Source organism: Myotis nattereri, assembly GCF_964212035.1.
Source record: "Myotis nattereri genome assembly, chromosome: 18".
In the NCBI taxonomy this organism is placed as follows: domain Eukaryota; kingdom Metazoa; phylum Chordata; class Mammalia; order Chiroptera; family Vespertilionidae; genus Myotis; species Myotis nattereri.
In genome coordinates, this window is record NC_138093.1 from 32,965,053 (window position 1) to 32,990,336 (window position 25,284).

General features: G+C 38.4%; 1 protein-coding gene across 1 annotated transcript; it reads right to left on the bottom strand.

The window, feature by feature from the left end:
• Positions 1-310: 310 nt before the first annotated feature.
• On the bottom strand, positions 311-23,940 carry CD55 (CD55 molecule (Cromer blood group); the record flags this gene model as incomplete). The annotated part of the gene is made up of 10 exons (XM_081113295.1): positions 311-1,369; positions 2,258-2,363; positions 4,827-4,899; positions 10,069-10,089; positions 12,871-13,830; positions 18,734-18,819; positions 20,129-20,228; positions 20,857-21,048; positions 22,686-22,874; positions 23,832-23,940. The coding sequence occupies 9 exons, from the start codon at positions 23,938-23,940 to the stop codon at positions 2,261-2,263; spliced, it is 1,833 nt and encodes a 610-aa protein (XP_080969421.1). The 3' UTR covers positions 311-1,369; positions 2,258-2,260.
• Positions 23,941-25,284: the final 1,344 nt, after the last annotated feature.

The following is a 25,284-nucleotide window of genomic DNA, read 5'->3' on the forward strand; positions in this document are numbered from 1 at the left end:
TTCTAGTCTATTCCATAACTTAAAATGTAAGATGACAAGAATATATTAAGAATCTAGAAAATTAATTCGATTGCCTTTAGGTAAATCAGTACAAGTAGTATGATACTCTGAGAGGATTATGACATGCTTAAGAAACTACAATATAGTATAATTTAAAAGCAACCAAAAACGTTTCACCAAACATTTAGGATAAGCAAAAGGACATCATTGTAAACTACTTATGGGAGGCAGAAAGGGAATATCTTATTTAGAGATAAATTATTTATATTTAAGAAAGTAAATTTCAAATACTACATGAGACCAAAAAAATATGATCAATTATTTATTTAATTTAGGGAAAATAAATTTTTCTTTACATATCCTTTTGAACGTTTTTGTTATACATGTAAATCCAGTGTGTTCACTAATATAAATAAATAATCTTAATATCACAAAAATACGATGTATAATTTAGAATCATTTCAGAAATAGAGAACCTTTTTTATGTTAATCTTATAATATCTCTGGATACTTTTAAAGACATTAAGTTAATAAAAAGACACCTTTCATCCTTTCACCCTTTCCCAGGATCCTTTTACAAAAAAAAAAAAAAAAGAAAGAAAAAAGACTGTCCGAAGAATAAAATTAAAATTGTCACTAATCCATCTTAAAAGTAAGGAGCTAAATTCTTGTTAATTATCTGTACTTATGTGGCAAAGAAATAATTATTTCTTCCTTCTATACTTCTTCTTTGCCACCAACTAAATCCAAGAAACTTGACACTGAGTCATTAACATGTTTTTCATTTAAAACATTTGCCAACCCATTCGAACTCATTTTAGTGGAATAAGGAAAGATAAAAATGCCTTAGAGTCAAGAAGGGTCACTTTATAATGTGGTTCATCTCTCTTTGGCAATTTTCCTCAAGAGACTGGGCAATATTTTTTTTCATTTGTTTTCAATATCCAATGAATGTATTTAATTTTTTATATATTTTTTGTAAGTAAAAATAACATTACAAATCTAATGGGGAAAAATAACATTTCCTTTTCTTCATGCTCACAAATCTCTACACTTTTAGAAGCGTAATCACTCTCAGTCTTGTGCGCTGTCCTATTTTCAAGAGGCTTAGAAATGTTGAGAACGCGATTCCAGGACAGAGTCTTTGCTTCTAGCTTTATTCACATTCTTATGCACACGAAAGACACTGGTAATGTGCAAGATGAAGAACACTACTGCATATATTGTGTCCATGCTTCCAGAAACGTATAAAAACTAGAATATTCTGTGTACTTGTATGCACTTTCTTCTTATCTCTTCTTTGGCTAAGTCAGGTAGCCAATGGCTACCAGCATCATAAGCAAAACTGTCAATGTCATAAATGTGTGTCCTGAAAGTTAAAAATAAAAAGTTAAAATCAAAGTAATTTGACTTATTGTTGATAAACATGCAATGTTAAGTTATGATATGATAAAGCATGAAGAAGAATTAATTGGCTAATTTGGGGTGTCAAACAATGCAAAATTATACAGTATAGACAACCTCAGCCACTGTGGAGCTAGAGTATAGTAACTATGGCAACACCAGCTAAAATAGTTTTTGAGATTAACTGGTCGAGGTAGAATCAATTGAGATACTTTCAGATTAAAAGTCAATGAGAACCCCTTGACTACTACATGTGAAATAGAGGAAAGTTTCATCCAAGAAAAAGACACCTAGAAAGTTTCACAGATACGTTAACACGAAGTTATTTTTGTGTAACCATTTCCTGTGACAACATAAAAGAGATATCTTATAAGATCCATAAATAGGACTTATAAAATATACCGTACATCAAATTTTAATATTTCCTAAACACTGGAGACTCTGAAAGCCACCAAGCAAAAAAAGAGAAACAAATACAATATAAGCCAATCATCTCATGATACAAATAGTTAGAATAAAGGCATTCTTATTTGTAGACCTACTGTATCAACCTTTTGTTTTTTCCCCCAAAAATATTTATGTCATTGCTAGCATCAAATCATTACAATACACTGAGTGCAAAACACAGGATGAGATGATGAGCATATTGCGGAAGTGTCAAGAGCTGATGACATGTCATAATAATGAGAGATGCAATGTTAGTAATGTTAGTCAATCCTTCACAAAAACAGAAAGAGTCCCAACAATAATAGAGGTGAAAGCCTCTATTATCTTTGAACAGCACCAAACACACCCCGAGACAACAGTATTGATGGACATTTTGCAAGAAATGGGATTTTATAGAACTAGATACCTTTTATAATTTACCAGAAGGCCACACTTCTGAGTCATCACCAGTCTCTGTTAAATTATGAAACATAACATTGAGTGCTTTGTTGTTCTCCTGGATGTAATAAGAGCTGAATAGTAGAGAGGGAAAACACTAATTGAATTATATAATTCTAACCTGAATCAAAAAGTAGTACCAGCAGTTGCTTACAGCCACATCCTTTTGAGCTTGAATGTATCGTACAAACCCAGCACTTCTAAAAGTGTTGGGTCGAACTACCCTTTCGCAGGGGTCGCCTAAGACCATCGGAAAACCTTTCATAGGCAAACACAGAGATCAGCAGGTGAAGGTCCACTAGCACCTTCAGACTCATGAACTCTTTGCCCTGTCCTCATGAAGATCCAATTTTTAAATAAATAGGTATGAAAGTTTTAAAAGTGATATGAATTAGGAGAATAACCAGGAATGAATAAAGTTAGCTCTTACTCTCAACAGCTTTTACTTCTCCAATAAGGCAAGTGGAGTGTTATTACAGGGCACATAAAAAAAAGGCAAATTCTTTCTTAGGGGTTTTTGCCTGAATTTCCTCTTATTTGGAAATAGAGGAATTAGGGAAACGAATATTCCCTCCTTCTGTGGTTCAACACTTTTCATCCAATCAAAAATATCATGGCCGATTACTTTGCCAAAGTAAAGAAACTGATGACAGCTAAGAGCTAGCAACTTGGAAACTCACCACTTTCCACCTATCTCGTCTGCAGAGCCCAAAGCACTGGCTTTGGAAGGTAAACAGGTAATGCTCTCCAGCAGTTCTCAACCTGTGGGTCGCAACCCCTCTGGGGGTCGAACGACCCTTTCACGGGGGTTGCCTAAGACCATCAGAAAACACATATTTACTTACATATTGTTTTTGTGATTGATCACTATGCTTTAATTATGTTCAATTTGTAACAATGAAAATACATCCTGCATAGCAGATATTTACATGACGATTCATAACGTAGCAAAATTACAGAAGTAGCAACGAAAATAATTTTATGGTTGGGGGTCACCACAACATGAGGAACTGTATTAAAGGGTCGCAGCAATAGGAAGGTTGAGAACCACTGCAACCCAACAGAAGAGATGGAACAAATGTAAGGAAGAGCATAAGGTGGGTGGTTTACTTTTTTTCCAGAGTAGTTTTGCTGGTGCATCTGCATGATCAACTATTTTAATGACTTAGACTTGTTTTGGGCTGGGCCTTAAAGCCCATTCTTAAAAAGTTCCTGCAAAATTTGAAGAGAACATTGTATTTTACGACATGTAGTATTATAGCCTCAAGACCACTTTATTAACAGGAAAATCTATTTTAAAAATCCAGGACCTAATGGTCTAGTATTTGGCTAAAATACTGAACAATTTAGTGATTTAAAGAATGTTCATACTTATAATAGGCTTATAATAGGCTTAACTATACTACTTAACAATATTTGTTAATTTAAGGAGAAAGGAAAGTGTTAAGTGGGGCAAAAAGTAGATAGCTCACATCCGTCAAAGAATTAAGATGGGCAATTTAGTAACAGCGTAAATATAGTTGTTCTTAATTAATTAATGAAAATGGGGGAAGTATAGAAATGACTCAAGAGTTTATATGAACTCCATAATTAGTTTTCTGAACAATAAAATCTACAAGATAACAGAAGAGGGTCAATTTATTATTTATTTATTTTTATGTTTTTAAGGTGTCATGCGTGTTTATAAGGATGAATGAGATAAAAGCCTTCTGTTTCTCAGACATGCCTTTGTGCATGCTGTTTCCTCTGCCCAGAAGGCCAGAAGAGGGTCAATTTAAGTAATCTTCTGTTTGTCTGCAGAAAATGCCAGAGCCAACCATGGCAATAGACTTAATATATGAATGTTCAAGGCAAAGCAGATGTTTCAAATCAGACTGTTTTTTCCCCTATGGGTTACTATTGTACCATCTGAAAGCCTCCTATATGCCAAGAGATGGTCTAACTTCTTTACAGGTGGAAACTCATTTGATCCTTACTACAATCCCATAAGGTATGTTTTCTATTTCTTCCATTTTACAGATGAGCACGGAGAGGTTAAGTTGCTTACAGTGACACGGCACATGCACAGTAGACACACAGCATGGAACCACGCAGTCAGATGCCAGAGCCTGTCCTCTTGGGCTAGACTGGCATGCATCAATAAATGAAACTCAAAGACAGGCCTAATTACAGGCGATTTAACAATATGTTAGAGGTTGGCTTTTTCGCCCCTAGATTTCTTTGGTTTTGTGCAACACACATATGCTACCATAAATTATACTAAGGGTAAATTGATTAATAGACTGCAAAGTGAGACTTTGGCTTTCAAACCATTTTCCTTTGAAATGTTGTTAATGTTTTTCAATATATTGAGACATTTTTTAAAAAGACACAAAGTCTGCTTATGTAAGTTAGGAATTCTAGACAAAAGGGATAAAGAGATAGCATGTCTAAAAAGACAATTAAGTGAGGAAAATTATCTATTCATGATAAAATATTAAGTTTTACCGGAAAGAAGCTAAGAGCAAATGTTTTAAGCCATCAGAATTTCTGCTCACCCTGATCTTCCATAGTCCCCGAAAATTTTGGTTAGACTTATGATAGCAATTATTACTGCACCAACAGTAAGTCCTTGAGAGGGGAAAAATATGGTAACACAGTTAATAGACACATAAGCAATTATATATACAGTGTAATTTCATAAGGATAATATGAGGCAAATTAAAGAAAATATAGAAGACAGAAATTATGGTTTTGCATATGGCTTCTGTATGTTACAAACTTGAGAGTAAAAATTGTGTATTATTTACCCTTTGTTCTGTTTTCTTTCAAAGAAAAAAGAAATAAAATATTAAAAATAAAGTATTATAATGATGAAATAAAATTAGTTTGATAGGTTTGAGAAGATTATTAAGTATTTTAACTCTATCATGCTTAACTTAAATGATTTGACCATTGATCTTTCATATATGCATTTCCTCCCCACTCCACCCTCCAATGTCCTTGAACTCTACTCTTCTGATCTGTACTACAAAGGAAAATAGAGATGATACTAGAAAAGCAAACTGAAGCTAATGTATCTAATGAGTGTATCCGGTTCCACATCAACTATATATAGATACCACACAATTGCACTGCCATGTGGACAAATTATTTAAAAAACAAACAAAACAAAAGAAACAACAGCTATTTCCAGCACAGGTAAGTTTGTATAGTACTTTACTCAGTCAATTTCTTTAACTTATGCCCTAGCACTATATCATTTTCATAAAATAAATCGTGGCTCCTCAACATTTTTTGAGGGCTTTTTTCCCCCCTTCACCGCATTTCATTAACCCCATTATTTTCAAATGTAGCAAAAACCTCCATTTTCAATTTGAATGATAAATGAATATAGAAATTTAAGAGTGATCCAAAATAGCTAGATGATGGAAGTAAAAGCCTATTTCTAGAACTCGAATTAGTACATATTATGTAATTCTTGAAGAAATTATGTGAAGGTTGATGGCTTAACAAAAAACCAAAGCAAAATACAGAAGTTTGAGAAACAAATCTACATAAATGATTGCTTCAAAAATTGACAATGGAGTATTATCTCACAAATTAGAAAGAAGGAAAAAAAATTAAGTATAATGTCAATAATTTATGATGTTAAAATCTGCTTGGTACCTACAGAAAACTATCCCAAAGGTGAATCCGAATCAATTTAATATTTATGCAACTTGGGATAAATGAAACTATGGATTATTAATAAAATTATGATTGTGATTCCAGTGTTCCTAGTCATTAATTGAAGAGCTCTGAGGTAGAAAAATTACCTAACTTTAAAAATGACTTTCTCCAAGAAAAGGTAGTGTTTCAGTAATGTCCCTGGAAGTAGAAATATTTTTACACTGTTTAAAATGTTGCAAAGCAGTTTGCCACCTGTTATCTCATTTAATCAGCTCCAATAACTAGCACAGCGCTTGGAAAAGAGTAGAAAGTGCTTATAAATATTTATTAAATTGTATAAAATGACATTTTTTTTTTGCAGATGAACAAATGGAAGCAATATACAGAGTATCATCTTTAGTTTTGAAAAATCCAAATCAGAATTCTACCTACAAGATCTTGTGTTAATGAAATGATACTAGTCTCCTTTTCTGAAGAAATATGGGTTCACCCAGTCACTTCAAAAGGTCCAACTTACATCTAATAAAGTAGAAATGTATTCCTTATGATCTAAAATATAAGAAAGTTGTAGATAGATTCAGTTCTTGCTTTTAATCTCATTTAATGTAACAGAATAAAGGGACTGAAATTGTGGAAAAGTGAAGTCACACTGGAAAGAGACTTTTGCAGAAGAGAAAAGAATATGCTTCAGTAAACCTTAAATTTTCAGATTTATAAGTCAGGTTTCAACACACCTTACTCAGCAACATCTTGCTATTATCACTGGATTTTCTGTGCCTCTGTATTTCTTCAAAAATGTTAAGAAAAATCCACACACTTTCCTTGCCAGACCAAAAAGATCACTGAAAAGTTATATGATTATCTGACTTCTTAAGTTTGAATAACAAGTAGATAATTGAAGTCACCTTATAATGGGATTTAAGTTTGTCATGTGTAGAAAGGTGTAAAGACACAATAAAAAGGGAACCCTAGTACACTGCTGGTGGGAATGCAGACTGGTGCAGCCACTGTGGAAAACAGTATGGAGTTTTCTCCAAAATTTAACAATGGAACTCTACTTTGACCCAGTGATCCCACTCCTAGGAATATAGCCTATGAAACCAGAAACACCAATCAGAAAGAATATATATACACCTATGTTCATAGCAGCACTACTTACAATAGCTAATATCTGGAAACAGCTCAAGTGCCCATAAGTAGATGAGTGGATAAAAAAGCTGTGGTACATTTACACAATGGAATACTATCCTATATAATAAAACCCTAATATGCAATCGACTGAATGGCAGAACAACCAGTCACTATGATGTGCACTGACCACCAGGGGACGAATGCTTAATGCAGGAGCTGTCCCTTGGTGGTCAGTGCACTCCCACAGGGGGAGCTCCGCTCAGCCAGAAGCTGGGCTCACGGCTGGTGAGTGCAGTGGTAATGGTGGAAGCCTCTCCTGCCTCCACGGCAGTGCTAAGGACTCCTTGGGGGAGCGGGTCTAAGCCAGCAGGTGGACATCCCCCAAGGGTTCCTGAGAGAACACAGGCTGGGTTGAGGGGACACCCCCCGCAACACACACACACCAGTGCACAAATCTCGTGCACTGAGCCTCTAGTACAGCTATAAAATGCAAAAGGTTAGGGACAAAGAGAGAATCTTAAAAGCAGCAAGAGAAAAGCAGTTAGTTATCTACAAGGTCACTCCTATGATACTGTCAGCTGATTACTCAACAGAAACTTTAAGGCCAAAAGATATTGGCAAGAAATATTCTAAGTGATGAAAAGCAAGGACCTACTGATAAGATTACGCTACCCAGTAAAGTAACCATTTAGAATTGAAGGATATATAATGAGTTTCCCAAACAAGAACAAGCTAAAGGAGTTCCCCACCACCAAACCCATATTACAAGAAATCTTAAAGAGTTTTCTTTAAGAAGAAAAAAGATAAAAATATAAAGACTAAAATGGCAATAAATACATATCTATCAACAATTACTTTAAATGCAAATGGTTTAAATGCTCCAATAAAAGACATATGAATGCTGAATGAATAACAAAACAAGATCCTTATGATGCAGACAGACTGAAAGTAAAGGGATAGAAAAAATATTTTATAAAAATGGAAACAAACAAAAAATCTGGGGTAGCAATAATTATATTAGGCAAAATAGATTTTAAAACATAGGCTATATAACAAAAGAACAAAGAAAGACCCAGTAATTCCATGTCTGGATATTTATCCAAAGAAACCCAAAATACTAAATGAAGAAGACATATACATTTCTGTGTTCATTACAGCATTATTTACAATAGCCAAGATGTGTAAGCAAACTAAGTGTCCATCAATAGATGAATAACTAAAGAAGTGGGATATGACTTAGCCATATAAAAGAATGAAATCTTGCCATTGTGCTGAGTGAAATAAATCAAATGAAGATGAATGCCATATGATTTCACTTATATATATAGAATCTAAAAAAACCCAAAACTAAACAAATGAACAAGCAGAACAGACTCATAGATACAGAGAACATTTTGGTAGTTGCCAGATGGGAGGGGGAGGGTTTGGAGAAATGGATAAAAAGGTGAAGTGATTGAATAGTATAAATTGGTAGTTACAGAATAGTCAGTAAAGTCAATAATATTGTAATAACTATGCATGTTGTCAGATGAGAACTAGATTTATCAAGGTGATAACTTAGTTATATAATATCTAATTACTTGTTGTATACCTGAAACTAATATAATATTATATGTCAACTGCAATTGAAAAATAAGAAAACAGTGATTTAAAAAAAAAATGCCACTCTAATAAAAAAGAATTTTCAGGTCTATATTTTACAAGTATAGAATCACAAATAAAAATATTACTATATGTCTGATTTAAAAGGGAAGAAATTCCTCTTTATTTTTGAGGATAATTTAGAATTACAACTAACTCTAAAAAAAGCTTTCTGGAAAATCACATAATATATATTTTAAGAATTTCAAGAGAAAATAATAAGCATTTCAAATCTTTATTGAACAATAGTGAGCAGGTGAAAAATACCTCATCTATTAAACACATCACTGTTGTCAACATGAAATATTCATTTATAATACATTTTATTTCTATTTAAAATATAAAATGAACAAATTGAATTCTGACAGAATCTTTTAAAACAAATCTTTTAGTTTTAAACTTTAGGAGACATTTCTTCAAAATATAAAAGAACTGTCATAAATAATTTTTTTAAAAAACAATTTCACAATACCTGTTTTCAGCTTTATAGTCCCTTGGCTAATTCATACATACATAAGACAGAAGACTCCAGATTATTAGGACATAATTTTAAAATATACACTTTTTTAAAAGAGTGTATTTTCTATTGAATGTTACTTATCAATATGCAAATTTAACTATTGCTTTTTAAACATTTCTCTTAGTATCTTTGGAAGTTTATTAATCTCATTGCTAATATATAACATTAAATAATATGTTTATGGATAAAATAAAGGGCTGGACCAAATGCAAAAATAAATTGCAACACAGTTGTTTTTGGCCTCATGACTAAAGCAACAGAATATTTTTTTAAAAAATAATTTTGCTTTCAATCACTCATAGAGAAGGGAAAAGAAAGAACATATAATCAAAGGTAGCACTCTTTGTTTTATTTAAGGGTAAGACAGAAATCTAGAAATGGTCAAGATTTCTTGAAGGAGTCAGTGGAGGGGAAAGGGGACATACATAATACTTTCAACAATAAAGATTAAAAAAAACCAAGAAGTCATCTCTGATTAATTGTAAAATACTTGAGGATAGAACCTGTATTAATAACTATCTTTTCTTGTCATTCTTCGGCCCCTAGAATTAAAACAGTAGGCATATAATAATACTTGATTGCGTGGCCCAATGATTTGAAGTTTTCTTAATATTACTTTGGAACAAGAACATGGTTGGGAATAGTACTTAGAAACATACCAAACACTTAATGGTGTCCACAAAACACAAATACATTTACCTGTTTTCTCTTTGGCATCCATGAACACAGCCTTTTAACAGTATACCTAAGACAGTTAGAACACAATATTCTCTTCCAGAAACATCGGTACCTACAGTGATGACAATTTCTTTGAACTGTCAAGGAGTCAGACTTACCAGTTGCAATGATGGTATTCCCTAGAGAAGAAGAAAATTTAAAAAAATTACTAAATTCATTTATTTGCTACAAATTTCATATATATAAACTGTACTTGAAAGTTCAAAAGTAACTCAGATTTCCACAACTAAAAGAAATAATTATAAATAAATTTATGAAAACAATTACACATTATGAACAATTAAATAAAATACACACCAGTGCCTATATCTACTCATCAAGTTAACATTATAAACAGTAAACATGATAAAGAGTTACTGAATACTGAAACAAACACCGTGTAAATTTGGTCATATGATTTGATGACAAGAAACAAGTTCAAAAGCTTAAATAGTAACTACTGATCTGATCCTATGATCAAGAAACTATCAGAAACTGAAGTTTTTTTTCAGCAGATGTTATCAAAACTTAAATGACTATATCACTTTATTATTGAAACCTTTCAATGAATATGAGTGAGTCATTGCAAAAATTACTTTCAAATAAATATATTTGTAATAATTAATACATTGCTCTCTTCAATAAATGGTCTGGGAAAACTGGATGTCACATGCAAAAGAATGAAACTGGATTAGAGTTTGTCCCCATGTTCAAAAATTAATTTTAAATGGATCACATACCTAAATATAAGATCTGAACCAATAAATTACATAGAAGAAAACATAGGTACCAAACTTATGGACCGTGGTCATAGAGAACATTTTATGAACTTGACCCCAAAGGCTATGGAAGTAAATGTAAAAATAAATGAATGGGACTACGTTAAACTAAAAAGCTTCTGCACAGGAAAAAAAAAAAAGACAACAAAACAAAGAGGTAGCCAACCAAATGGGAGATATTTGCAAACAATAATTCCAACAAAGTTTTAATATCTAAGATATATTAAAAAAAACACTCATAAAACTCAACACCAAACAAAAAAACAACCCAATTAATAAATGGGCAAGGGATCTGAACGGACACCTCTTCCAAGAAAACATACAAACAGCCAACGATATATGAAAATATGTTCAACTTCACTAGCAATTAGAGAAATGCAAATCAAAATTACAATGAGATGCCACCTCACACCTTTGAGAATGGCTATTACCAACAAGATAAGTAATAACAAGTGCTGGAGAGGTTGTGGAGAAAGAGGAACCTCATTCACTGCTGGTGGGAATGTATACTGGTGCGGACACTATGAAAAACAGTATGGCAGTTCCTCAAAAAATTAAGACCGGAGCTGCCATATGACCCAGCAATCCTTCTCCTAGGTATATACCCAAAAAACTCGAAAACATGTATGCATCCCTATATTTTTGCAACGTTATTCACCATAGGCAAATCATAGAGATAGCCAATGTGTCCTGTGATCGAGGATTGAATAAAGAAGATCTGGTACATATACACAATGGAACACTACTCAGCCATAAAAAAATGAAATACTGCCATTTGTGATGACATGCATGAATCTTGAGAATATTGTGCTAAGTGAAATAAGTCAGGCAGAAGAACTAAGAACCATATGATTTCACTCATATGTGGGATATAAATCTGAAACTCATGAACACAAACAGCAGTGTAGTGGTTGCCAGATCAAAGGGTGTGGGGTGGGGTGAAGGGAGCCTAATATATGATGATGGTGCATGATTTGACTTTGGGTAGTGGGTACACAGTGCAATATACAGATCGTGTAACAGAAATCCACACCCGAAACCTATATGATCCTATTAAGCAATGTCACCTCAATAAATTCAATTTTTTTAATAAAGTTATTAAGCCACACATGTATGTTTTCTGCAGTTTTCTGCATGGGTGTTGACTTCAATAAAAATGTTAAAATAATGTTTTTGAAAATTATCTCTTGGCTCAGTTATATTGAGATTTTCCAAGGAACAACATAAAATAAAACAAAATAGGTATCCCTATTGGAGAAGAATGCATATAAAAATGGCTGTACAGCCCTAACCAGTTTGACTCAGGGGATAGAGAGTTGGCCTGTGGACTGAAAGGTTCCAGGTTCGATTCCAGTCAAGGGCATGTACCTTGGTTGTGGGCACATCCCCAGAGTGGGTGTGCAGGAAGCAGCTGATCGATGTTTCTAACTCTCTATCCCTCTCCCTTCCTCTCTGTAAAAATCAATAAAATATATTTTTTTTAAAAAATGACTGTACATTAGGCAAGATGTGGGACAAGAAGACATCCTAGTGGTCTGAAGCAGCATTAATTAGTAAAATGGGTTTCATGTATTCACTCAACAGGTAGTTCTAAAGTCTATAGCACATTCTACTTCAAGTGCCTTTATTTAAAGAGCCCTGCATTATTATGCACTCATTCAAAGAACTGTGTTTTCAATTACTTAGAAGACACTGTTGAGCTGCTTTACCAAATTAGCAACTCTAGGGAATCTGGAGAGAGCTTTTAGCATGCTTGAGTGACGGGTCTCTGTCAATGAACCAGACCCAGAAATCAACTTTAAGGATGGCATCTATTTGGTTCTAGGAAGAGTCTTGAAAAATTCAACGACTCCCTAACGCTAATCTAGAAAACAGAATTTCTTCAGCAACCTTAACTTAGCATCGTTTTTATGGGGCCACACCTTTTTTCTATATCATTGCAAAATGTTTCCTTTTTTAAAGATTTGCCCTAACCACAATCCAACTCTGCCTCGGAAGAAAATCCAAAACATGAGTATGAAAACAACTCTGACTACAACAGATCCCAGATTATTTAATTACGTAATCCTGGTCAAGTTGACATTTGCCGCCATAGCACTTTAGATCCATATATGTTCTGGAACCAGAGCGGTGTCAGCTCACCTATTGTAAGGAGTCCACTTCCTTTTGAGGTGCTTGGTGTCTTGAAATCAGCTTGATTCGGTGTGGCTGCAATATGAGCAGATGTCAATCTTTGTGTGGTATGGAGACCCTTAGTCATTGGGGCATGTCCCGCAGTGAATTTTTGTGTTACTGGGAGACTCTGTGTATAGGAAGCTTTTGCTGTGGTGAAGCTCTGGGGTTTGGGTGTGGCTCGTGTAGCAGAAGAATTTGTCATGAGAGTCTGGACTGTTAGTTGGGTCTCTGTAGATAGAACATTTGAGACAGGAGATAGTTTGGCTATTGTGGCTGAATCATTGGCTGTGAAAGGTTTCTGAGAAGTTGGTGGGGCATCCATAGCTAGAACAGTCAAGTTGGGTTTCTGAGGAATTAGTAGGGCTTTTGTAGTTGAAGAATTTCTTGTAGTGAGATTCTGAAGAGTTGGTGTGGCTTCTGTAGCTGGAACATTTACTATGGTGTGTTTTTGAGGAGCTGATGGGGACTTTGTAGCTGGAACATTTACTGTGGTGGGTTTCTGAGGAGTTGATGGGGCTTCTGTAGCTGGAGTATTTACTGTGGTGGGTTTTTGAGGAGTTGATGGGGGCTTTGTAGCTGGAACATTTATGATGGTGTGTTTTTGAGGAGTTGATGGGGACTCTGTACCTGGAACATTTACTGTGGTGGGTTTTTTAAGAGCTGGTGGGGGCTTTGTAGCTGGAACCTTTACTGTGGTGGGTTTTTGAAGAGCTGGTGGGGGCTTTGTAGCTGGAACATTTACTGTGGTCGGTTTCGGAGGAGTTGATGGGGACTCTGTACCTGGAACATTTACTGTGGTGTGTTTTTGAGGAGCTGGTGGGGGCTCAGTAGCTGGAACATTTACTGTGGTGGGTTTCTGATGCGATGATGGGGCTTTGGTGCCTTGAGCATCTGTCATGGTGGGTTTCTGAGGAGTTGTAGGAATTTCTGTGGAGGAAAAATGTTTTTAACACATTAGCAAAATAATGCTCTGAAGATTTAGGAACCCATTGCTAATTCAATGACTCTTCTCTTTCTCGCCCCACAAACACCTAACCATGACATTTAGTCATCCAAGTCTTGTGTATTTCCCAAGGATGTAAAATGCTACACTGTTTTTGCTTCCACATAAATTATACCGGTAGGCAATAAATACACCAAAGTAGTACTGCGATACCGAAACTGTTCTCTGTGTGAAGAAAGGAAACAGAAGTCCGAGTCGGCAGTGATCTCATTCTGTGACACACCCCAAATAAAGATATTTTCTCTCTTGCATCGTCTTCCTTTGCTCATGCCAAGACCAAAGAACAGCAGGGTGCAAACATTGGACCGATAGAGATGATCACAACAGAGATAATCGCAGAGTTCTGTTTTCTGCAGCTTGCAGGATATGGTAGTGACCTTGGAAACGTCTCTCGTTTCACTTCTTTTTTAAAGACATGAAGTCAGAATAAAATAACTCCCCCTTTTTTCTCTTCTTGTACTGGCTACCAACTTTACACACATCAGATTAGCTCCTCTTCGGCTTTTAGGTGAGCTAATGTGTCTAAAGCACAACTTCAGTTAAGATCTTATTCTGAGAATCACAAATAACAACATAGTCAAATTTTAGGTCTTCAGGACCATTTAACTGTGTTTTCTTTTAAATATAATTTTTGATAGTATTACAGATATCTCCTATTTTCTCACCCTTCTTCCCCCTCCTCCCTACCCTTCCCTCCCCCCAGGTCTTTACCACTCTATTGCCTGTGTCCATGGGCTATGCATATACCTACATAAGTTTTTGGTTTATCTCTTCTTGTCCCCCAAACCCCACATCGAGGTATGTCAATCTGTCCCAAGCTTCCCTGCTCCCAGTCTTATTTTGTTGGCCAATTCCTTTTGTTCATTAGATTCCACAAATAAGTGAGCTCATGTGATATTTGTCTTTCTCCATTTGGCTTATTTCACTTAGCATAATATTTTCCAGATTGCGTATGCAAAAGCCCTCTTAAGGCGGAACTGAATAGTGCTTAGGCCTGTTTTCACTGCATCCTAGAGACCAAGTTTTCTAATCCCTCTGAACTTCGGTTTCCTCGCATATAAAATGAGAGTAAAAACAGAGCAGACTGTGTCTCCTTACTGTAAGGGATAAGGGAAATAATTTGGGTGAGTTATTTCACACAGTCTGTCCCTGAAGCCACGTGTTACATCATCCAGCACTACTCCTGCCAACAGCATCGGCACACATCCTGCTCTAGGCGCTCAGATGTTGTGTCATGTATTTCTACATCCTTTACCGACCGCATAGGATGCTATTTCAGGGGTGGGGAACCTCGTGCCTGCAGGCCGTATAAGGCCCAGGAAATTATTTGGTCTGGTCCTGCCAAGGCATTAGGGGTGAGTTAATTGTTTGACCAAATATAGCAGGCTAATTTTAAAGCTGATAATTTTGTGTGGCCCATGAATGATGTTATCAATATCCAAATGGCCCTTGGCAGTCAAAGCTCCCCCAGGGATAACAAGTAAAATGCATAGCAGGTAACACGGCTCTTGGCAGGCACTCAGAAAATGATAGGTTTTATTATTAGGGTAGGTAAAGTTTTCATATGGACTTTTCGTCTAAAGGCCAACATCTATACAATTTATTTTGTCCTTCCAAGATCTCATTTTGGATCCAAAGGACTTTGTAGTACTGCAGTTTAAATTTCCTGGAAGTTACTTTTCTAGTTATCTTTTTATTTGATTGTCTACTTTAATTCCACTGGGGTCGGAAAGCATGCTCTGAGTAATTTCAATCTTCTTAAATGCATGGCGTTTTAGAGCCCAGCATATTGTCAATATTCCATGTATATTTAAAAACAACACCTAGGGGGTTCAATACGCTTATCTGTTATTTTTAAAGTTTAATTGTTGGTCGGGTCTTCTATATTCTGATTTTTGGTTACCTATCGAGAGAAAGATGTGGAATTCTCAAACTATAATTGTGGATTTGTCTCTTTTTCTTTCTGCCCATCTCTGCTATATAGAGATTGAAGCTATTTTTCCAAGGGCACATAGATTTCAGATTGTGATCTATTCCTGTTGAACTGACCTCTTTATGGTGATTAACTGTTTTATTATAAAGTATAATTGGATACTAATAGAGTTATACAGCTTTTTATTTTCTGGTAATTGTTTGCATAGCATATTTTTTCCATCCTTAACTTTCAACTATTCAGTATTCTTATCATTAAATTGTGGCTCTTATAAATAGCAAATAGTTCAATTTTACTTTATTAATCTAGTCTGACAATATTAGTCAAATCACAATGTAATTAACTGATACAATTAGGTTTAGATCAAACACATTACTATCAATATTCTATTCCATCCATTTATTTTATGTTTCCCTTTTTAAACTGATTTTTTAGAAAGAAGGAGAAGGAGAGAGAGAGAAACATAGATTTGTTGTTGCACTTATTAATGCATTCATTGGTTGATTTGTGTATGTACCCTAACTGGGGATCAAACCTGCAACCTTGGTGTATCTGGATGATGCTCTAATCAACTGAGCTACCTGGCCAGGACTTAGGAATGATATCTTATTCTGTTTTGTACCTCTAGATGCAGGACAATGCCTGGTGTGTATTAGGTGCTCAAAAAAAATGTGTGAACTGAACTGATAGTGATATGGTAATCACCACATACCCTAGCCTAGTGTAAATCAGATTACTCCGATTTGCTCCTTGCTTTGATTAATGGCCTAAAAGTAATTTAGAAAGCTGTTAGTATTCTCTGGGTACATATGGACATTTGGTGTAATATAATTTGATGTATACATGGGATCACATTACTTTCCTGCTTAAATAAAAGAGAGGAACATCATCATGGCTCTACAGAATGTGGAATCACTGAACCTTTTTGGGGGGCATCTTCCAGGGGTAGGCCTCTGTTTATTATGTAACTAGAGTAGTTCTGCTTGTAAATGTTATACACACTCAGCTGCTTGATAAGGTTTGCTTTAAATAAAAGGCTGTCAGTACATGCTTGAAGATTTGTATCCTAAATGTCAAAATCAAAGTGGCACATTTAAGATCTTTTGGTCTATCCCAATGACCTATTCCTATTTCCCAAGTATGCTAGTTGAATACCCAGTGTCTTTCATTTGATATCATTTCCCCAGGGAATGACAGCAATGCCCTTTTCTCAGTTCTGTTTTAGAATAAGGGTGCATCCTAGGTTTAAACTCAAGTTCCATTTACTTCCTAAGGTCTCTGTCCTGTTTTTTTGGCCCCTGAACTCCTTTGCTTTTTCCAGAACCTGTTTGATGGATAACGTGTGCAAACTTAATTGTAATTTTTGTTTTACACATGTGTTCTAAATCTTATTACAGTGCTGTGCTGCATAATGACATTCCAGTCAATGATGGACTGTGTTTACAATGGTGGTTTCATCCTAAATAATAAAAGGCCAGAGGTGTCACGACCAGAAGACCAGAGATCAGACCACCACAGCCCCTTGCATGGCTGGCCTACCCCCAAGCAAGTGGTTAGGGGCCATCAGGCAGGCAGGCAGAGTAGTTAGGTTAGGAGTGATCAAGTAGGCAAGCCAGTGGTTAGGGACAATCAGGTAGGCAGGCCGGCTGTTAGGGGAGATCAGGTAGGCAGACAGCCCCTCGCTGGCCTGGCCCCGCCCCCAAGCAAGTGGTTAGGGGCAATCAGCTAGGCAGACGGCCCCTTGCAGGGCTGGCCCCGCCCCCCCAGCAAAGAAAGAGGGAGACCCAGGCCAGCCAAGCCATCGCACCCCAGCCTGTCGCCTGCAGAGGGAGGCCACCGGTGGCAGGGGAGGGCGAGCAGTGCTGCACAGATGGCAAGCAGTGGCAGCAGCGGGGGTGGGGCCAGCTGCCCGCAGTGGGGTGTGGGGGGGTGGGGGGGGAAAGAAAGCCCTGATAGGCCCTGATCTCAGTCTGTAAGGAGGACATTCCCTTACAGAGAAAAGGGAAGCATGCTGAAGGTGGCCTGTTTATGGCACCCCTAATTATTCCTTAACCTTTCCAAACAAGTCTGTGCATGTGCAGACCCCTGGGTGTTTACAGGAATCTTTATGCTTAATCTTTGGGTGTCCTTGCTTAAAGGACACTGCAAACACATGTGTTCTCCCAAGATTACCTACACTACTGATTGTATGTAAAAGATAAACTTCATCTCAAACTGCTGTCACAATAAAAGCCTGACCAGGCAGGTGATTGAGGCTGTCTGGTTCCTTTAGCCAGGCAGTCCCTTAGCCCTCTCTTTCACAGCAATCCTGTGTCAGAGGAATCATTCATCCATTGCTCGGGGTCTGCTGGTCAGCCCCAGAAAGCTATCCGAAGGAAAGACAAGTCATGCTGGTGTTTCAGATGGATAACTCTGGGTAGAGTATAGATGAAACAGTAATAGAGTACAAGAATGAAGGCTGCAGGCCATTGCAATCAGTATCATCTTTGAACTCAGGCAAGTGGAACTCCTGCCCTAGCTCCCACACTTTAAAAGGTGGTGCTTGGCCCTCCTCTGGGAGTGCCTCTCTCCACTAGATGGGGGATTTTCAGGGCTGACGGGATGAATCCATTGAGGGCTCCTCCCCCACCCTATTTTGTCTGACTGGTTGGAGAAATGGCAAGATAATAAATGACCAACCACAACACAAACTTTAGTTTGTTTTTAATGCTTTATCTCCAAAGGTAATAAATTAAGGAGAATTACAGATAAAAGTCTTTAAATTAGCTCAGACACACATTAGAAGGTGAGGGTACTATAGATATACACTGTGAATAATTCTTAACGCACAGAAAGTAATTTGTCATTGATAATTTAGGCCCACAACGTGAGTGCTTAAATTCTTTCAGTCTTACCTTGGCACTCTGGAAATGGATCAGCCCAAGCCATATCCTTTCCTTTATAATAACAGAAAGTAGAATTTTCACCAACTAATTTGTACCTAAATAATGAGAGGAAAAGAAAAGTTGAGTTCTCTTAAATTCTCCAGAATATCATCTAAAAATATTCACTATACCACTAGATGGAGACAAAACAATAGTTGATAAAAGTTCGTACGGTAGTTTAAAGAAAAAGAAAAAAATTAAATTAAAAAAAGTGACATCCAAAGGCTAAACAATTATAAGACATGCAAAACATTTCTTATTTGGGTGGAGCATATTTCAGAAAATATTAAAGTATTTTAAAACATCTTAAAATTATATAGATGCTTGAATATTTTCTATTTCTGAGTTCTCAAAGATCAAAACGGGCTTCATAGAATAAAAGAATATACTTACACTTGAAGGGTTCAAAGTACCCCCAGATTTGATATTAATAATCTAAATATCTGTGTTTAGCATAGGAGATAAGTGATACTGATATTATTTTATAAAAATGGACATACACACACAGAGTAAAATATCATAATTCAATTTGCAGATATTAAATGAGAAAATGAATATAAAGTTTTCAGCAGTATCTTAGACACATAATATTCAGTGAGTGAGTCCCTTTTCTCTAAATAGAGAACTTATAAAAAACCTTGGTCAGATGATATTGTAACACTAGAACTACATGTTTTTAACCTAAGATATTTTGTAAGATTCTTTGCATGTAAAAAACATATTAACATGATCTCACTCATTTGTGGAATATAATGAACAACATAAACTGACGAACAAAAACAGAGACAGAGAAGCATTGATCAGACCTCAGAGGGAAGGTAGGGGAGGGTGAGGGTAAGGGGGAGAGATCAACCAAAGGACTTGTATGCACGCATATAAGCCTAACCAATGGACACAGACACGAGGAGGGGTGAAGGCATGAGTGAGGGGGTGGGGGGATTATGGGGGAATAAGAACACATATGTAATACCTTAATCAATAAAGAAAAACAAATAAATAAATACATGCTAAAAAACACATGCAAATTTATTATTTAGGTAAATTAAAGACTGGTTTCATTTAAATCTTGCATTTAATTTCTGCAAGTAATTTCCTTTACCAAAGACATTGGAATTTTTATAATGAATCACATGTACCGAAACCTAAGAATTTAGAGAATTTGGTGGTATAAAACATCTTCCTTTCTTAGCCCATTTTACTAAATTTAACTGAGATAAGCTTATGAGGAAAACCTTTGAGCAGAGGGATTTTTTTTTATTGCTACTAGCTTGTGAACACTGTCCATACTTCTAAAAATCTCCATCTTAAATTCTAATTTGTTTTTCCATTTGTTAAATATAGAATGGTTAGTATGCAAAAACTCACCCTGGGTTACATGAGAAGTAGATGTCTGAGGCAAATAATATGTCAGTTGGTATACTGATATGACCATTTTCTATTTGTCCAGGATCAGAACATGATCTTTCTAGAAGGCAGTAGAAATTTTTTTTTAAGTTATTAGGCACATCTATGCAAATTCTTCATCTGAACCACTGGTAATCTCTTATCCTGAGTCTGTTTAAATCCTACAGTCATTTTATAAGTTTCAATAAAGCAGCCTATTTAGGAATATATACTTCTTTCATTTCATTTATGGTAATCTTAAACTAATTAAATGTGAAATCTGTGCATCAATTAATATTCCTCTCTCTCTCAAGTATTTAGTTTGCCTAATTATAATAAAACTAGAGGTCAGGTACATGAAAATCATGCAGGGGTACGGTCCCTAGGCCTGGCTGGCGATCAGGGCTGATCAGGGCTGATCAGGGCCCATCAGGGCTTTCCGGCTGCTGGCCAGGGCCTTCCTTCATTCTGCACCACCCCCTGGTGATCAGCGCACATCATAGCAAGCGAGTGAACTCCCGGTCTCCAGGTCAAACTCCCAAGGGGACACTTTGCATATTAACCTTTTATAGATGACTCTAATCATTCTTTTTTTTTTAAATCATTCCAAATAATAATATGTACACACAGACTTCCAGCATGAATAAAGGAATAAATACTATTTTCCCAAATACCATACAAGTAAGAATATTCTTTAAAATTATACTCACTATAGCAAAATACTTCTGGTGTGCTCCACGTATAATTCTGAAGGCAAGTTACTTGCGCTGATACGGAATGGTTCCTTTCGTAGCCCGGATTACAATCATATTCCACAACGAAACCCGCTGGGCGATAACTCACTGAGATAAAAATATCTTTCATAACTCCATAACGTACCTTGGGTGGAAGACTACAGGTACCTAAAAGTATTACCAAAACAACAACAACAAAGAGTAATACCACTTTATTTTATAATCTATATTTAATTATTAGAATTATCTGGTCTTTATATCACCTCCTTTTGCATACTTCTTTGTACATATTTGGCACTTAGCTATATTAATATCAATAGGGCATTTATAGGGCATCAAGCATATTCAAATGTATGCTTTTGTTTCCTAATGACTAAAGGCCTGTGAAGTAGATGTCACTAGGCCCACAATTTGAAGAATATAACCTGTTTAAGTTGCATGGCGCAGTTCTGGCACTGAGTCAATAAATGCAGGTTGCCTTGCCCTGCCTGCCCCATGTAGCACAGGGGTAGATGAAAACCAATATTCCCACACCCTTTGGCTAATGTCCTGGACAAGGGCAACAATAGTAACAATAATAGCTAATATTTGTGGGATACTTCTAAATGTTTCCTGCAAGCAAACTCATTCAATCCCACAGCAACCTACTGAGGCAAGGATCAGAGGAGCCAATGTGTACATTCAAGTATTTACAAACTTGAACCAGTTGGGCAACATGACTTTATGGAGGTATGGGACAGTTGGATTTATTGTCAAAATACTCAAGTTTGAACCCGGGCTCTTCTGCATAAGAGCTGCTGATCTCAAGAGAGTTAACTTCTCAGGACCTGTTTTCTCAACTGTGAAATGAGGATGTGTGCCTACTCACCTGGAATTGTCTGGAGGAGTAAATAAAGTAACATAGGTGGTAGGGTTATAAACTCTAACAGGATACATGTGCAAAGGGCTTATGTCCTTCAACCTACTGCCTTCTATCACAGATAAGTTTTAAAAAAAGTTAAAGCCCATTAAAAAAAATATTTGTGGTGGCAGTTTCTATGTGTATGTAGCTTCCAACGCTCCAAACTTGTTCAAAGGCAGGAATCAAATCTTATCTTTATACCTTCTTGTATATGTCAAAACTACTATTGGGCCATCCATAGGTTTTGAGGTACAGATAGTGATATTGTAAAAGTGGCGCCCCAGTGTTGTACTTGGGAAGTCCTTCATTAGGAAATCAAATTTCAAACAGAGCACCCATACTATGTGTCTCAATGCAATTACCCAACATGTCCATATTGAATTTATTCCCTAAACAACAACAGGAACTATTGGCTATTTTCTGTTAGTCAGTTCAGGAGATACCGTGTGGGGAGCAGGAGGGGGTTGTTAATGAAGAAGCAGGATCTATTCCTGGAAGTAATACCATTAACCAGCTGGAGTGTGAAGTGCTAACAGGTATATCCTGGGGTGTAACAATGCCAGAAAAGTATCAATTGCCAGTCCCTGGGAAGAGGGATATAGTTCACCTTAAGAGGATACATTCCATTCCCATAACTTTTAAAAAATATGCTTTTATTGATTTCTAAAATATTTTTCGAGAGAGGAGAAGGGAGAGGGAGAGAGAGAGAAACACCAACGAGAGAGAAACAAATGGAATGAGCTGCTTCCTGCACATCCCCTCCTGGCACTGAGCCCGCAACCCTGGCATGTGGCCTCACTGTGAATCCAACCAGCTACCTCTTGGTTCATGGGAGGAAGCGCCAACAACTGAGCCACACCGGCCAGGGCCCCCTCCCTCTTCTAAAAAGAAAGGAAGAACTTACGGTTACAAAATGGTGCCAGCTTCGTCCATTCACCGTTCGGAAGGCAGTGTTTTCCACTCTGCAGTCCCTTAATTTTCACGTAACCGGGATTGCAATAGTATCCTACTATGAATCCCTCAGGAAAAGTTGTAAGACCTTCCAATTCTGGTGTAGCATTAGGTACATCATCGGCGGGGATACCACAGTCACCTAGAGATGAAAAAACTGCAACTAAAAAAAGACCACTTTTCAATGGATAGCAACATTCCCTTCCCCGCGCAAAGGGAAGCAGCCATGGCTTTTGATACACACGTAGCATTTCGATCCAGTGCCGACTGACGACATCCCAACAACTTGCTGGGCTTCCAATCTTGACGATGAGTTCAAGGCTAAAATAAGTCGAGAATGAGCCCGTCTTCTCCGTTATTTTTTGAAGTGGTTTAGTATTTCTCTCCACTTAGAGACGGTTGCTAGGCGCACAATAAAGACTGGGTCCCGGTTGGAACGTTACACCTGGAGATGTGCAGCTCCAGGTGCTGCACATCCCTGGACTCTGGTTAGGGGCCCGCGTGGTCGGTTATGTGGCCTCCCACCCTGAGGAGATGTTGGGGGGTTGACAATCCCTCCAGCCCAGCCCTGCCTTTCTGCTTCCCAGTGTTGGCTGCTCTGCAAACTCAGCGGGTGCTTCCTCAGCCATCCACGCCTCACTCCTAAAGTCACTCCTGCAGCCCTGCAGTTGGGGTCCCGCACAGCAAGACCCCTAATAGCTACCTTTTAAAATATATATATATTTCATTGGCTTTTTTACAGAGAGGAAAGGAGAGGGGTAGAGAGTTAGAAACATCGATGAGAGAGAAACATCGATCAGCTGCCTCCTGCACACCGCCTACTGGGGATGGGCCCGCAACTAAGGTACACGCCCTTGGCCGGAATCGAACCTGGACCCTTCAGTCCGCAGGCCAATGCTCTATCCACTGAGCCAAACCGGTCAGGGCGGGAGCGCTCATCTTTAAAGGTAGGGGGTGTCAGGGGACCATTACCGACGCCCACACCCTTCACCTTCCCGGGGCCCCAGACTTTGCGGTTGTCATGGAGACTGACCCAGCCCCTCCCACTCAGGCTACTAAGGGTTCACCCCGCTGGGCTGGGTCCCCGGCCCCCACTCACCCCGCGCCGCGTGTGGACACAACAGCAACAGCAGCAGCGGCAGCAGCGACAGGGTCAGCCAGCCGGGGGGCCGCAGCACTGCGGGGGCGCCCCTCCGGGCGGGACGCATGGCGCGGCGACGGGGACCCAGCGCCCGCACTCGGCAGCCTCCGCGAAGAGATCCAGCGGGCTCCCGCGTCCAGCTGTCGGTAGCCGCGGAGCGCAGTTGTCCTGCAAATCAATTTAAATTAGCGCCCTGGGTGGTTCCAGGGCTCTGAATCACCAAAGGGTGGGGCAAAGAGCGGCTGGAGACGGGGGTTTGCCCGGGGCAGGTGCTGGGCGGAGCCAGGGCGGGGGCGCTGGCGTCACTGGCCCCTGGGGACCCTTCACTGTGGACCAGGGGTCCTGGGCCCGGAGACCGGGTCTCTGGAGCCGGGCGCTGGGACTTTCCCCCTTTGCTCGGGTGGGGCCTGCGACGAGCTGCCATCCGGAAAAGTAAAGATCTGTTTCTAGGTAAACAAAAATATTGGGGGGAACAGAGGAGAGGGGTGTGTTTTAAGCGGCCAGGCTTGGCGCCCCAGGAACCTGATCAGAGGACCTTAGGCGCCCTGGTGCTGCAAAGCTGAGCGGCAGGCGCGCGCGGTGCTGATTCCGAGGCTTGGAGCTGAGAAGGAGGTCCCCCCCCCCGCCCCCCCAAGGGACGTGGTTCCTGCTACTACGGGGCCTGTCCGGTGCCAACAAGAGCGCAGGAGAGACAAGGGCGCGGTGCGTATTCTTCCAGGGCGCTTGGCAATTGGAGAACAGCAAGTGTGAAAGGAAGTAAGAAGCAGGTGGAGCAACACAGCGGGGAGGGACTGTTGCTCAGCCCAGGTTAGGGCGGAACCGCTTTTCTGCAAGCGCTTCCCTTATTTCCCAGGAGCACCCGGGCTGGTGAATTCCAAATTGGGACTCCAGGGAGAAATTCACCATAGGTGGGGCGGAAACCAAGCGCCAGGAAGCGACATGATAGGGCGGTGGATTTTAAAAGGAAGGTTTGCTAGAAGGTCTTACATCTATGTCTGGGGCTGGCCACAGGAAAAGCTTTTTTTTTTTTTTTTTTTTTTTTTTTTAAATCCAAATGTTCCAGCTACACCTCAGCTGGGTTACATGAGAATGGCTGGGGCATCAGGATTAATTAAAGTGGTTCTGGTAAGTAATGCCACTGTGCAGCGGGTGGAGAACACCGATTTAGGTAGTACAAGCCATAGTACAGAGCCACTCAGCCCAGCACTGTGCCTGTCAAGCACTAAAGGACATCGGTGGAAAGGCCAGATGCTCACATTCATGGACAGTAACCTCAAGAACTTGTTTCCCTTTAGTAATTTACCTGAGTCTGGTTAGCAGAGTCCTAGCCTAGCTTTCCCGTGTGTGCCTCAAACACCTTACCTGGGTAAGTAAACTCCCAGGCTTGGAATTATGCCTTAGTCCCTGGGCC